The sequence below is a fragment of the Panthera leo genome, chromosome A2 (assembly GCF_018350215.1).
Source record: "Panthera leo isolate Ple1 chromosome A2, P.leo_Ple1_pat1.1, whole genome shotgun sequence".
Lineage (NCBI taxonomy): Eukaryota > Metazoa > Chordata > Mammalia > Carnivora > Felidae > Panthera > Panthera leo.
This window is the reverse complement of record NC_056680.1, coordinates 78,565,203-78,579,370: the sequence shown is the minus strand read 5'-3', so window position 1 is coordinate 78,579,370 and position 14,168 is coordinate 78,565,203. Positions and strand designations below refer to the sequence as shown.

At 33.7% G+C, this 14,168-nt stretch overlaps 2 protein-coding genes across 12 annotated transcripts in view; one reads left to right on the top strand and one right to left on the bottom strand.

Annotated features, from left to right (window-relative positions):
• Positions 1 to 14,168, bottom strand: part of SRPK2 (SRSF protein kinase 2) — a 312,332-nt gene that overhangs the window by 13,685 nt on the left and 284,479 nt on the right. The gene's annotated exons all lie outside the window — the stretch shown is intronic.
• KMT2E (lysine methyltransferase 2E (inactive)) overlaps positions 1 to 14,168 on the top strand; it is a 99,317-nt gene that overhangs the window by 57,320 nt on the left and 27,829 nt on the right. For all 7 annotated transcript variants that reach the window (XM_042915661.1, XM_042915626.1, XM_042915644.1 and 4 more), the window contains 4 exons: positions 811 to 891; positions 7,443 to 7,501; positions 8,509 to 8,681; positions 11,655 to 11,693. In XM_042915661.1, the coding sequence (XP_042771595.1) occupies positions 811 to 891; positions 7,443 to 7,501; positions 8,509 to 8,681; positions 11,655 to 11,693 (352 nt within the window). The remainder of the gene's footprint in view (positions 1 to 810; positions 892 to 7,442; positions 7,502 to 8,508; positions 8,682 to 11,654; positions 11,694 to 14,168) is intronic.

Below are 14,168 nucleotides of genomic sequence, written 5' to 3'. Positions count from 1 at the left end.
ATAATAGTAATAAATTGAAAAGTTGCCTCATGCTGGTCCATGTATTCCATAAGAATAATTTGAGGACAGAATAGGTTTAATCCCTACCTTCATAGAATATATCTTGGATTCTTTATATCTTCCCTTCCACATTCTAGTTCTGTCCTTTAATGCAAGTTTGGAATGTTGGAAAATCCTCTTAATTGTTTTTTCTACTTTCATTTTCTTCTTTGAATTCAAACACTTTATATCATCAAAACACATCTAGTTTTACATGTTGCTAGTTGGGGGAAATCTACACACATCCTGATGTTCCAACTCCTATATAATCTGACTGTACCATACTAACCCAATTCTACCTCCTCTGTATTTCTCAAAGTGAAAATTCCCCTTCATATAGTTTAACTGTCTTCTGTCCATTGCTCGTCATATCTGTCTACTTGAGAAAAAACTGCTATGATGATATCTTTTCTTCCTAACTCTCAAATGAGGTTTTATTCAAGTCCATCATTCTCCAGGGTGCTTTTCCCCATTAACTTCAAGGAGTGTGGACATCTTCACTTTGTGACTTTTGATAATATTTGTAATGTATACCTTTCACATTTTAAAGTTACATTTGCTTCAGAAATATCTATATATCTATATTTTGTCCTCTTTGCATCTCAAAGTTTTATCTCCCCAAGGACATATTTCTGTGAATTCCTCACAGCACCTTTTACAGTGTTAAACACAAAGTGGGCACTTACTAAGTGATAGTCAAATAGAATATCAGGTCTTAATTTATGGATGATTCTATGAACATTTTATATTTTGCTTTTTTTTTTTTTTAAGCGTTTGGCAACATATTGACTGCATGGGGATTGACAGGCAGCATATTCCTGATACATACTTATGTGAACGTTGTCAGCCTAGGTAAGTTGTGCATACTTATAAGATTGCCAGTAAATACACTGAAATAATCTTTAGTTATTAGAAGTTTATGTATGAATTCTGGATTAAACAATTAATGGATTACTATGTTTCATCAATTCTAAGATATACTTTTAATTTTCATATTTATTTTATTTTATTTTTTTGTATTTTGACATCTCTAAAATCAGGAAGAATGTTTTCATTGATAATATGTCATGGTTTACTTTGTAGCATTTTTCTTTTACTTTATCAATAATGCATAAAATAATAGCGCATCTTTTAAGTGACGGCATTTTTTTTTTCACTGAAATGCACTATGTTCAACAGTTACTAGAAGAACATTTCCTTAGCTAATAAAGAATTTTGTAGGTCTATACAATCATTCCATCACCCTGCTTCAACAATTTTCAACAATCTTTTTCATTTATACTGTCATGTGTTTCTTTTCTCCTTCACATATTTTAATGCAAATTCCAGATATATTTCATTCATATATATCTCTGTGTATTTCAGTATACAGTACACTAAAACCTTGGATTGCAAGTAACTTGTTATGTGAGTGTTGTGCAAGACAAGTGAACATTTATTTCTAATAAATTTTAACTGGATAAACTAGTGATGTCTTGCAATGTGAGTAGTACATGATGTTGTATGTCACATGATCACAATTGAGCCAGTGGTTCTTGAAATTCCTTTTGATATACAAGTTCTCTGGATTACAAGCATGTTTCCAGAATGAATTATGCTCACAAACCAAGGTTTTACTATATATGTATATGTATTTAAACATGCATATACATGTATAAATATATACACATTTAAATACATATATAATTATGTATATTTATTAAATATATGTATAATTTGTAAAAGAATTAAAAAAAAAACCAAAACCATTATTGTATATGCAACAAAATGTATTATCCAGTCGCTGTTAGAATATTGATTGGTTAATATACATCTATTCAGTCTCTAGTCATCTAAACCTCCTTTCATTACTCCACTAACTTTGGCCTCTCCTTTGCAGTGTGTTTCTTTAAGGAACTGAATTGTTTATCCCGATTTGTTTGCTAATTGCATTATCATGATATAACAAGTTACTCTGTCCTTTGTATTTCTGTAAATATGTGTGTGTGATCAGATTACAGGTTCAGTTTTTGTTGAAGTTTATTTATTTTGAGAGAGATAGCAAGCGCCCAGAAAGAGCATGAGCAGGGGTAGGGGATTGGGGGTAGGGGGCAGAGAGAGAAGAAGAGAGAATCCCAAACAGGCTCCATGCTGACAGTGTGGGGCTTTGAACCTATCATGTGGAGCTTGAACCCATGAATCATGAGATCATGACCTAAGCTGAAATCAAGAATTGGATGCTTAACTGACTTAGCCACCTAGGCACTGGTCAAATTTTTTTTTTTTTTTTTTTTTTTTTTTTTTGGTAAGAATATTGTAAGAATATTTCATAGACTGCTTCATCAGGTGACACATCATATCTGGTTGTCTCTACGATAGGACCTATTGGTAGTCATTATTTAGACCCATTAATTTATTAGGGGTTGCAAGTTAGGGCCATGTTAATATATATTTTTTTAGTGCTTTTTTAATTTTTGGAAGAGTGTGAGTAGGGGAGCGACAGAGAGTGAGAAAAAGACTCCAAAGCAGGCTCTAGGCTCTGAGCTGTCAGCACAGAGCCCGATGCAGGGCTCGAACTCATGAACTCAATGCGAGATCATGATCTGAGCCGAAGTCAGACGCTTAACTGACTGAGCCACCTAAGTGCCCCAATGCTATGTTAATCTTATTGCTTATGAATTATTAGCTCAACTATGTCTATAGAAACAAACTTTCCCATATTAACTGTTTAGTTCTTTTAAGGTATATAGTTGACCCTTGAACAGCGTAGTTATGATCTGTGCAAGCCCACTTATATTTGGGTTTTTTTGATATAGTACTGTAAGTTAATTTTTTATGACTTTGTTTTTTTATTTTTTCAAAATGTTTACTTTTGAGAGAGAAAGAGAAAGAGAGAGACCACAAGTGGGGAAGGGGCAGAGAGAGAGGGAGACATGAAATCCGAAGTAGGCTCCAGGCTCTGCACTGTCAGCACAGAGCCTGACGTGGGGCTCAGAGTCATGAACCATGAGATCATAACCTGAGCCAAAGTTAGATGCTTAACTGACTAAGTTACCCAGATGCCCCTTTTTATGACTTTCTTAATTATGTTTTTCTGTGGCTCACTAATACATAATACATATGCACACATGTATCCACTAATACGTATGCATACCAAATATGTGTTAATCAACTGTTTATGTTATCCGTAGGCTTATAGTTTTAATTTTTTGGAAAGTCAAAAGTTATATGTGAATTTTTGGCTGCAAGTGTCATTATGAACTCAGCTATTTAAACATAATGGATGTCAGTCTGCTGCAGTTATTATTCGTATTGATATTTAAATTTTGTCTAGTTTTCGTCGGTGGAAACTTGACAACTTGACTCTTGAGCCCTTTTGACAGTATCCTAGTGGTACTTGATAAGTGTTCGTGCTGTCTGGTATAAGATGTCTCAAGCTTGTATTATACTTCTGTGCCCCTGAGGATTGGTTTTCAGGACTAGAATCTGAGCTAGCATGCTCTTTCTACTGGAATGGTTACTGTTCCTAGGTCTTTTTGGTAGACAAAGCTAGGAAATATGTTTTGTGTGTTTATTTTTAAGATAAAATACATGAGTTTATGCAGATAATTGCAGTTTAAATTTAGGAATACAAGGTTTTCATCTAGTCTTTTCTATATACTGTTTATATCTCCTTTGATCTTCGTTCTCAACAACAGACAGTAACATAATTAGAATTTTACCAGTTTACTCAGTTGCTTTATTTCATAGAAAAATGCAAGAATCTCAGAGTAACAATACCAACGACTAGTACCAACAATATGATTATGTAAAGGTTTATTTTTATTTATTTATTAAAAAAATTTTTTTAATGTTTTTATTTATTTTTGAGACAGAAAGGGACAGAACATGAGCAGGAGGTGGGCAGAGAGAGAGGGAGACACAGAATCTGAAGCAGGCTCCAGGCTCTGAGCGGTCAGCTCAGAGCCTGACACGGGGCTCAGACTCACAGACTGTGAGATCATGACCTGAGCCGAAGTCGGACGCCCAACTGACTGAGCCGCCCAGGCGCCCCTATTTATTTATTTTTAAAGTAATTTCTACACCCAACTTAGGGCTTGGACTCATGACCCTGAGATGAAGAGTCGCATGCTCTACTGACCGAGCCAAGCAGGTACCCCTATGTAAAACAGGTTAGAACTTTTTTTCCCCTTAAGATATGTTCCACAAGGAACGTATGGTTGTGTTTAAAGTCCCTTAAAAGAATTTCACTGTGTGGTTAAAACACCAGCTGGATGCACACTTACACACTTACGTTGATGAGATTCTTTTATTTTTGATTTTTTTTTAATATTTATTTTTGAGAGAGAGAGAGAGAGAGAGCAAGCTTGCAGGGGAAGGGCAGAGAGAGAGGGAGAGGGAGACAGAGAATCTCAAGGCTCTGTGCTGACAGAGTCGTGGGATTCAAACTTAGGAATTGCAAGATCATGACCTAAGCCAAAATCAAGAGTCAGACATTTCACTGACTGAGCCATCCAGGTACCCCTTATTTTTTAAAATTAAACTTTTAATTTTGAGTTAGAGTGTCACATAAATAGTTAGGAAATAATAAAGATTCTGTGTGTCTTTTACCCAGTTCCCCCCAGTGGTAACATGTTGCAAAACTATTAATGCAGTATTATAGCTAGAATATTTAGTTGGTCTAGTCTAGATACAAAACATTTCCATGGCCAGTATCCATCACATTGCTTTTTCAGCTGCATCCACCTCCCACCTTTTCCACCTCTCCCATCTCCCCCATTCCTGGCCTTTGGCAACTCTGTTGCTATAATCTGTACTCCATGACTATAATTTTCTCGTTTCAAGAATGTTATATAAATGGAATCATACAGTATGTGACCTTGGGGTGGGCTTTTTTTTACTCAGCATGATTCTCTGGAGAGCCAGCCAGTTTTTGCATATATCAGTCTTCCTTCCTTCCTTCCTCCCTTCCTCCCTTCCTCCCTTCCCTCCCTTCCCTCCCTTCCCTCCCTTCCCTCCCTTCCCTCCCTTCTTTCTTTCTATGCTTGTTTATTTTGAGAGAGAGAGAGAGTGGGGGAGGGGCAGAGAGAGGGGGACAGAGGATCCCAAGTGGGCTCTGTTCTGACAGCAGACAGTCCAATATGGGTCTTGAACTCACAAACTGTGAGATCATGACCTGAACAGAAGTTAGACGCCTAACCGACTGAGCTACCCAGGTGCCCCGATATTTCATTCTTTCTTATTGCTATGTAGTGTTCTATGACATATATGTATCACAGTTTATTTAACCATTCACTTGTTGGAGGACATTTTTTGGCTATTACAGAAAAGTTGCTATGAACATCTGTGTACAGGTTTTGGTATGAATGTAAGTTTATTTTCTTTGGGATAAATTCCCAAGAGTGCAATTGCTCAGTCACATGGTAGTTGTGTTTAGTTTTTTAAAAAAATTATCCAGCTATATTGCAGAGCAGTTGTACCATTTTATATTCCTACCAGAAATGTAGGAGGAATCTAGTTATTTTTAGGATTGCTTTTTATACTTTGTTTTTATAATTATATACTTACATGATTATGTAAGAAGTAGTCCCATTATTTTGAGGTTAAATTTTAAAACAAAGTATATTCAGATAAGTTGAACTTTCTATCCCTGGAGTAACATAAAAAATAGATTATTCTTTCCATTGTTTCCTTATTAGAAACAGGTGTGTATATACATCTTTGTATTCCTTTCTTATTTAGGTAAGCGATAGTATATTACAGAGTTTTGCCACATTTTCTTTTTTCTCTTAAAAATATCTGCTAAAGATCACTTCATAGAAGTATATAGAAATTGGCTCATTTTTTTCTGTTGCTTCAAGGTGCTTCATCTTTTTCATGGAATAGTTTATTCAACCAGTCCCATTAGAGTGGACATTGTTTCCAGTCTTTTGTAATTGCAAATAGAAGTAGGCGTGTTCAGTAAAAGGGTAAATGTATAATATATGCATAAAATTTTTGTCAGATATTGCTGAATTCTCCAATACGAGCTGTACAGTTTTGAATTCCTACCAGTGATGGATAAGCATGCCTGTTTCCCCAGGGCTTACAATAGTGTCTGACAGACTTGGATTTTTCCCAGTTTAACTAGATTCAAAATGGTAATCTGAATGTTACACTTTGCATTGCTTTTTTATGAGTGAGGTTTTACTATGTGATTTTGTTTTACTTTATGATAGTTACTAGCCTTTTGCCAGATAGTTTTTGCTGGGGTAAATATCTTTTGATAAATTCAGTTAAGAACTGGTTTAAAACTGGTCATTAGGGAGGGTAGTTTATTGAGTGATACCTACTTATTATTCTGTGATAATCAGTAATGTTAGTTATAGTTATATGTCCTAGTAGACATTAAGACAAGTCTGTTACTGAATTGTAGATATTTTAGTCTAGAGCCCTTATTCTCTCATCTAAGAAAAATAATCTAGTCTTATTTGACCTATAGGCTAATAGGTTTCAACAGTGAAAATGTTGGTGGGAAATATAAAACAGTTACTATGGATGATGTAGTTCATGTGTGGGCAGTTAATGAAATATTTTACTTTTTTCTTTAAGTTTTTATTTAAATTCCAGTTAAGATCCAGTGTTCTGTTCATTTCAGATATATTATGTATTTAACATGTCCATACAACACCCAGTGCTCATCACAAGTGCACTTTTTAGTCCCCATCCCCTATTTAATCCATCCCCCCACACCCACCTCCCCTCTAGTGTATTTTTAATTGTTAAAAGTTCAGTGTTTATTATTATTTCAAAAGTGGAAATAATTTTAGTCTGGTAATAATGCAAATAGATCCTAAATCAGTGGTGTGCTTTTAAGAAATTTATTTTGGTTACTGTAAACATTCTTTTTTTTTTTTTTTTTTTTTTCAGACTTTTTGCTCTAAAATTTTTAAATTTTTGATGTTTATTTTTGAGAGAGAGAGAGATACTGAGCATGAGTGGGGGAGGGGCAGAGAGTGAGGGAGACACAGAATCCGAAGCAGGCTCTGGGCTCTGAGCTGTCAGTATAGAGCCCAATGCGAGGCTTGAACTCACAAACTGTGAGATCATAATTTGAGCCCAAGTCCACTTATCCGACTGAGCCATCCAGGTGCCCCCAGACATTTTGCTTTAAACATTCAATTTGGAAAAAAAAAAAAAAGGTACTAGCTTCCTAAGTAAAAAGTTATTTTCTTAAAAGCACAACAGTGTCACTTACCTGGCATCTACTGCTAATTATGCTAGATCAAATCTAAAGCAAGGGAAAAAATACACATATTTTATACTGTTTGTTTTTCAGTAAGAACATTAGAGAAATTGTAAAGTTTATCACATTTAAAATCAGTCTGCTTTATATCTAAATTTATGAAAGTTTGATGAATAATCATGTTAATATTTTAATGCAGGAGTTTGGATAAAGAGAGGGCAGTGCTACTACAGCGCCGGAAAAGGGAAAATATGTCAGGTGGGTGAAGAGGATCTATGCTAAATTAAAATTAGTGTGATTGAGAAAATGAGTGGTCTGCATGTTTCAGTTGGATATAAACACCTTACCAGTCAATGTTGGTTGTACATACAACTTACAATCTCAGGTATAGATTTTAAGTAGTCTTTTTATAGAATGTACTTATTTTAGAAAATGTGGAAATTAAAAAAAAGAAAAAAGAAAAAAAAAGAAAATGTGGAAATTAGAGGAAAATAAAAATTTTAAATCCTCATTTTTGTACAAAGGTAACAGCTTTAAAGAAGTATTAAAATATGTTGGTTTTTCAGAGAGATGGTGATCCATTAATCATATGGAATAGCGTTTCATTTTGAGGAATAGATTTTAGCAGTATAACTGTGCTACAACTTTTATTTTGGCTTACGTTATGACAACACCAGTACAACTGGTTTTGAATAATCATAGTTTACTGAACTGTTTGATGAACATTTAGGTTGTTTCCAGTGTTTTTTGTTTTGTTTCGTTTCATTTTTGTTACTACAAATAGTACTGTTAATGAAACCCTCCCGGACAAGTTTTTTCGTGGTTTTTTTTTTTTGTATTTTTGTATTTTTGTTCATTTTATCTTTGGACACACACCTAGAAAAAAGTTTATTAGGTGAAAGAGTAAGTATATGTAGAATTTTGTTAGATATGGTTAAATTTCCCTTCATAGGGAATTCATAGGGAATTTTGAATTTTGAATTTTGAATTTTGAATTACCACTGGCTATTTATGCCCTTTTCCCATAGTCACACTACCTCAGTGTGTTGTCAGACTTTTGTATCCTTTCTAATTTAATGTATGAGAAAAGGTATTTGTAGTATGCATTTAAATGTATCTTATATGAGTGAACTGAGGAAGTAGAAAAAAGTTCATTCTTCAGAATGATGGGAGATACAGCAGCTTGTCTTGTAGAATGCTGTTTGATTTTTCATTTTGTTCAAGATAGTATTACAAGTATAGTAATTTTTATTTTGCCTTGGAAGATGGTGATACCAGTGCAACTGAGAGTGGTGATGAGGTTCCTGTGGAATTATATACTGCATTTCAGCATACCCCAACATCGATTACTTTAACTGCTTCAAGAGTTTCCAAGGTTAATGATAAAAGAAGGAAAAAAAGTGGGGAGAAAGAACAAAACATTTCAAAGTGTAAAAAAGTAAGTTTTTCCTTTTTTTAGATATGTAGATAGGAAGTTATGGGAACTGAGTTTTACAGGAAAGGCAGGTGAGTAATGGATGGTAGCTAGAAAAGGTTGCAGAATCTAAGTTTTTTAAAATTCATTTTACAATTTTAATATGTTTTAAAGATTGAAGCGTAATAGATAAATGTTGGCATACTGATTTGAAATCACTAATGAGACTAGTCATAGAAAGGCAAAAGCTAAAATAAAATAGAAAAAAATTGCTGTTTTAGACAAAAAATAACAATCCTAAATTTTTAATAGCTTATGAACAAGGTAAAAGAGCATATGATAATTGTGAATAATTGTTTATAGTTGTTCTTCTCTGAATCGTATGTAATCATTTTAATAAACCTCCATATTTAATGAATTTCTTATCACGTAGACTTCTTTTACTTAAGTCTTATGTGATGAATTATCCCAAGGATTTAATGGCACAAAACCATTTCTAAGCCACTTTTTCACTAAATTTATTATTATTGGTCCTGAAGATTTTTCTCTTATAAGGAAAAAAAAATACTTTTCACGAGAACTATATTGCTATTATAGAGTGAAATTATTCCTAGATATAAAATCAGGTTTTTCCAAAGAAAGCATTTTTTTTCCTTGAGTAATTCTTCAAGATATTATTTGGTTATTTAATAGGCAGCAGGGACTTTTCAGTTTCTCATTTCACCACCATTTAAGCTTGACTGTAGCAGTCTTCACAGATGAGGTCCCTCTCCAGTTCTGCTACACTTTTTCCTGTGTATTATCCATTCTTATAATCAAATTCTATCTGCACTTTCTGGGTGGTTTTTGTTTATTTATTTTTTTTAAAGTAAGCTCTGTATCCAACATGGGGTTTGAACTCATGACCCTGAGATCAAAAGTCATATGCCCTACCCACTGAGCCTGCCAAGTGTCCCACCAGGTGTCATCTTTGGTTATGCTGTTCTCTTCACCATTTAGGATATTCTCATCTCTGTCTTTTAAACCCTTATTATACTCTCAAGTACTGCTTCCTCCATGAAACTTGCTTTTCTCCTATCAAAATATGATCATCTTTCTTTGCATCTCATTATGGCACTTGAACCTTTTATTATAGCACTTGTAACAACATTTTGTCTTCTTTCATTGTTATGTCCCTTATTTCAGATTGTAATTTACACAAAGAGAGAGAGAGAGATTGTCTATTAAATGCCTTTTATAATTTAGGAATTCACATATTATAGGTATTGACATACCTTTTTCATATCATGCTTTCAAATTAGGCTTTCCTGTTTATTGTTACTTGGAAATTGTATCCTTGCATATTTGTTTTAGGTCATTTGGTTTAACAAATCTATTTTTTGAATAAAGCATAGATTTTGCACTTTTTCTGGGGGGAATTACTTGTCCCTATTTAAAATGAATCAGTTCTGGGTCTTGGAGTGTGACATAGTTTTTTCAGAATATTGCTGTGTGTTTAAAAAGAGATTTTTCTCTTATGTTGTTAGTAAAAATTGACAAGGATTAGAAAAAAAAATCAAGGAACTGGGTATAAAAGATATGGTTTTCCCACTTAGATCTTGCCCACTGTTAAGGTTTTACTATTATTTGAGGGGTGACATGTAGTATATATATAAAACAAAAGAATATATACAGTTCTGCCTTTTTTTTTTTTTTCAGCCTATTGTTATGGCTAATTGTTAAAAAGTTTGAAAGGAGGTTACAATAGATGTTCTGGGTAGAGGACAGTTTTTATTTTATTTTTATTTTTATTTTATTTGTTTATTTTTGAGACAGAAAGCGTGAGCAGGGGAGGGGCAGAGAGAGAGGGAGACACAGAATCCGAAACAGATTCCAGGCTCTGAGCTGTCAGCACAGAGCCTGACGTTGGGCTCAAACCCACGAACCGTGAGATCTTGACCTGAGCTGGAGTTAGATGCTTGCTTAACTGACTGAGCCACCCAGGCACTCCAGATTTTTTTTTTTTTTTTTTTTTTTTTTTTTTTTTTAAGTAATCTCTATACTCAGTGTGGGGCTCAAACCCACAACCCCGAGATCAAGAGTTGCATGCTCCACCGACTGAGCCAGCCAGGTGTCTCTTTCATGTTTCTTTAGTACCAGGATTGTATTCCTTTCAGTTGTTCATCTGTCTGGGTACATTCCTTCTCCAAAGTCCACCTAGCTCTTTGCCCATGTTTTATGTGACGTTTCACTGCCTTGTTTTTGCTGTTAGTAAATCTTGCTGACTTCCAACATATAGTCTACACAACAAACTTAACACATATATTTGGGTCTATGTTGCTTACTCTAGGTTTATGTTTGTTAGTCTCCCTGGAGACTTTTTGGGTGAAGTGGTGAGGAAGATAGGAATTAAATGTTAGATACCACTTTGGGACCTGGCAGAGTAGTGGGCTGTCACTAAATTATTTATTAAATAAATACAACTCTATTTGCCACAGTGCTTATTACTCAAATGCTCCTCTGTGCTCAAATATCACTTACTAGTTGACTACGAGAATTAAAGTAAATAACTTTATCACTCCCCAGACTTGTATCATGACTTAAATAAAATTACTGTAATATTGTTAATACCCTTCCAATTTTAATCAGATATTTTCCCATGGTTGTAATAATTGAGCACACAAAAAATTTGAGATTTTTTCTAGCAGTATCATATACATATTCTCTTGTTCTTACATAGCCTGCATTATGGTTTTTGTTGTTATTGTTGTTGTTAATTTGACTATCGTTGACATACATTGTTACTTTGGTTTTAGATATACAAAGTCTGCATTCTATTTTTAATAGTAAAATAGTATGCTAGTAGGTGACTTTCCTTACTTAAACATTCACCCGGTTCTGGCTATATTTGCCAAGTTTTTTATTATTATGAGACTTCAATAAAATGCTTTACTGAACTGATTGATTATATCCAGTTTAAAAGAAAAGAAAACTAACTCAAATTTCATGTTATTTTAGGCCTTTCGTGAAGGATCTCGGAAGTCATCAAGAGTTAAGGTAAACAGGGGCACCTGGGTGGCTCAGTTAAGCATCTGACTCTTGATTTTGGCTCGGGTCATGATCTCACAGTCATGAGATTGAGCCCTGTGTGGAGCTCTGTGCTAAGCATGGAGCCTACTTGGGATTCTTTCTCCCTCCTTCTCTCTCTCTCTCTCTGTACCTCCCTGCTTTCTCTCTCTCTCTCTCTCTCAAAATAAATAAACATTAAAAAAAAAATTTTTAAGAGTTAAGGTAAATACATTAATTTTTTTTTTTAAATACATTAAATTTAAGTCCTTGTTCCAACTATCAGTTTTTCAGGAGCTTACTAAGTGGTTGCTTGTCCAAAACCTTTACTTTATGTTCTCTTCATTGCGTATCATCTCATTGCTTATTATCTTTACCAAAAGTGACACCGTAGAGAATCCTAATTAGATTGCTATGCCTCTCTTGGAGTTTATTAACAATGTTAAATCATTAAGTAAAAGGAGGTATATAAGTAATTCCTATTATCAAAATTTTGGATAATCTGAATTTCAGTAGATTATTGCATTCCATATCTCCATACCACTTTGTATAGTGGATATATGAATGCAAAATCACATTTAGAATTTGAAATTTTTCTTTTTCTCTTTTTTTTTTTTTGCATAGTTGGGGTTCTAGTGATTTAGTCAAGTCAGTTGTTATAAAATACTATAAAATCACCATGGAGGTATACAAAGTAGTCACTTGTACCTTGAATTAGCCTATATCCTCAATTTTGTAGATGCCCTGATTTCTGAGAGAGGCAAGGCTCCTCAGCTCTGCCTCCTGCTAAAAGATAGGTATTGGATCACAGAGGTCAGCTGTATAGACTTACTACAGCTTTCTAGGCTGTGTGGTTAAAGGCTAATGGGTTTCTTAAGTTGTCAGATATTAAAATAGTACGTGGGAAGCATGTTACAGTGTATCTTTTGTGCATAACAATTATTCATTATTTCACATTCTTGGAAAACAAATAATTAAACAGCTGTCCAGTGATGATTACTGCATACGTTTGTAGTTCTTTCTCAAGAAAATATGTGGTGTCACTCAACACACAGCAAGCCCAGTTTCATAAAATGTTCTTTATATGTTAAAGTTGGGGATTATATACTTACTATATATTAAACTTGGATTTATGGGACATTATCTGACACAATACAATCTGAAAAAGGTTTTGGATTAAGCTGGTGGAAACTGTTGATACTCTAAAGTTTTCCTTTCTTCCTTATTTATCCAATCATTCCAATAGTAAGTTTAATGAAGAAGGAATAGTTTACTTAGGTGAAATATTTTCATTTATTTTGTAAAGAGATGAGGAAGTAAAATTTTAAAAATGCTTTGTGCATCTTTAAAGATATCTTTCCCTTAACTAAAAGATACCTCTTTAAGATTGTAACAGTTTCAGTTAGTAATTCAATAGTATTTATAGGTTAAAGAGATATGGAAGAACTATCAAATATATACCAGATCAGTAGAGGGCTTGGGTAGAGGAGGACAGAAAAGAAAGACAAATTTTTGAAAATGGATTTCTTTAATAAAGCTGAGGAAAGCCTTAATATGTAGTATTTCATATTTGTATAAAAATTTATTATCTCATGGTCATTATAATGTGGAATATGTAAGTACAGAAAATACCAGTTAATACAAATAAACCTACTCCTATCAAGTAGTTGAACAACTTACTACAGTTTGTTTCATTGTAGAAAAGAATGATACTTTTTGTAATAAAAATTATATGGCAGGTGGACAGATGGTAAATTTTAGTGTTACTGTACATGTATACATGTCTAACAGGATATATAAGGATCTTTATGAATTCTATATGTGATTTTCAAATTTTAGTTAGGTTATACATATAGAAATAATCTGTTTTCTCACCAGGGTATTCAGTGTTGTAGAAATTGGTAAATAGCATTTACAACAAATTGAAATGTCATGTGTTAAAACGAATTATAAACCTGAATTATGCTAATGAAACATGTTTTTGTTATCTGCATTACTTGATTTTCATCCTAAGATTGCAAATAAGAATTGTTGTGGGTGTCCACATTTTAATACATTTTTAAAATGTGTGGTCATTGTGCCTATCTGTAAATTGCATTCCAGCGAGAAAAGTGTTCCTTGTTTGTTCTGTAACAGATTGAGAGAGGCTGTAACTTTTTGTACTTGGCACTTAGCGTTCTTATCTTACAGGTTTTTAATAGGAGGTATGGATGAAGAGCAAGCATTTAAGTTTATAAGTCCTTGCTGTCATTATGATCCTTGAATTTAGGCTATGGACCATTTTGGGTCATTTCACATCCTATTAGACATTTTGTTCTCATGTCATATTTATCATGTGGACAATTATAGATCTTGGAATTATACTAAATTAAGATGTCAAAGTGTGTTTTTTAATAAAACATGTTAAAATTGCATTCTATCAGAACTGAGTATAAAGTAGATACTGGCAGTCTGTAAAATAAAAAC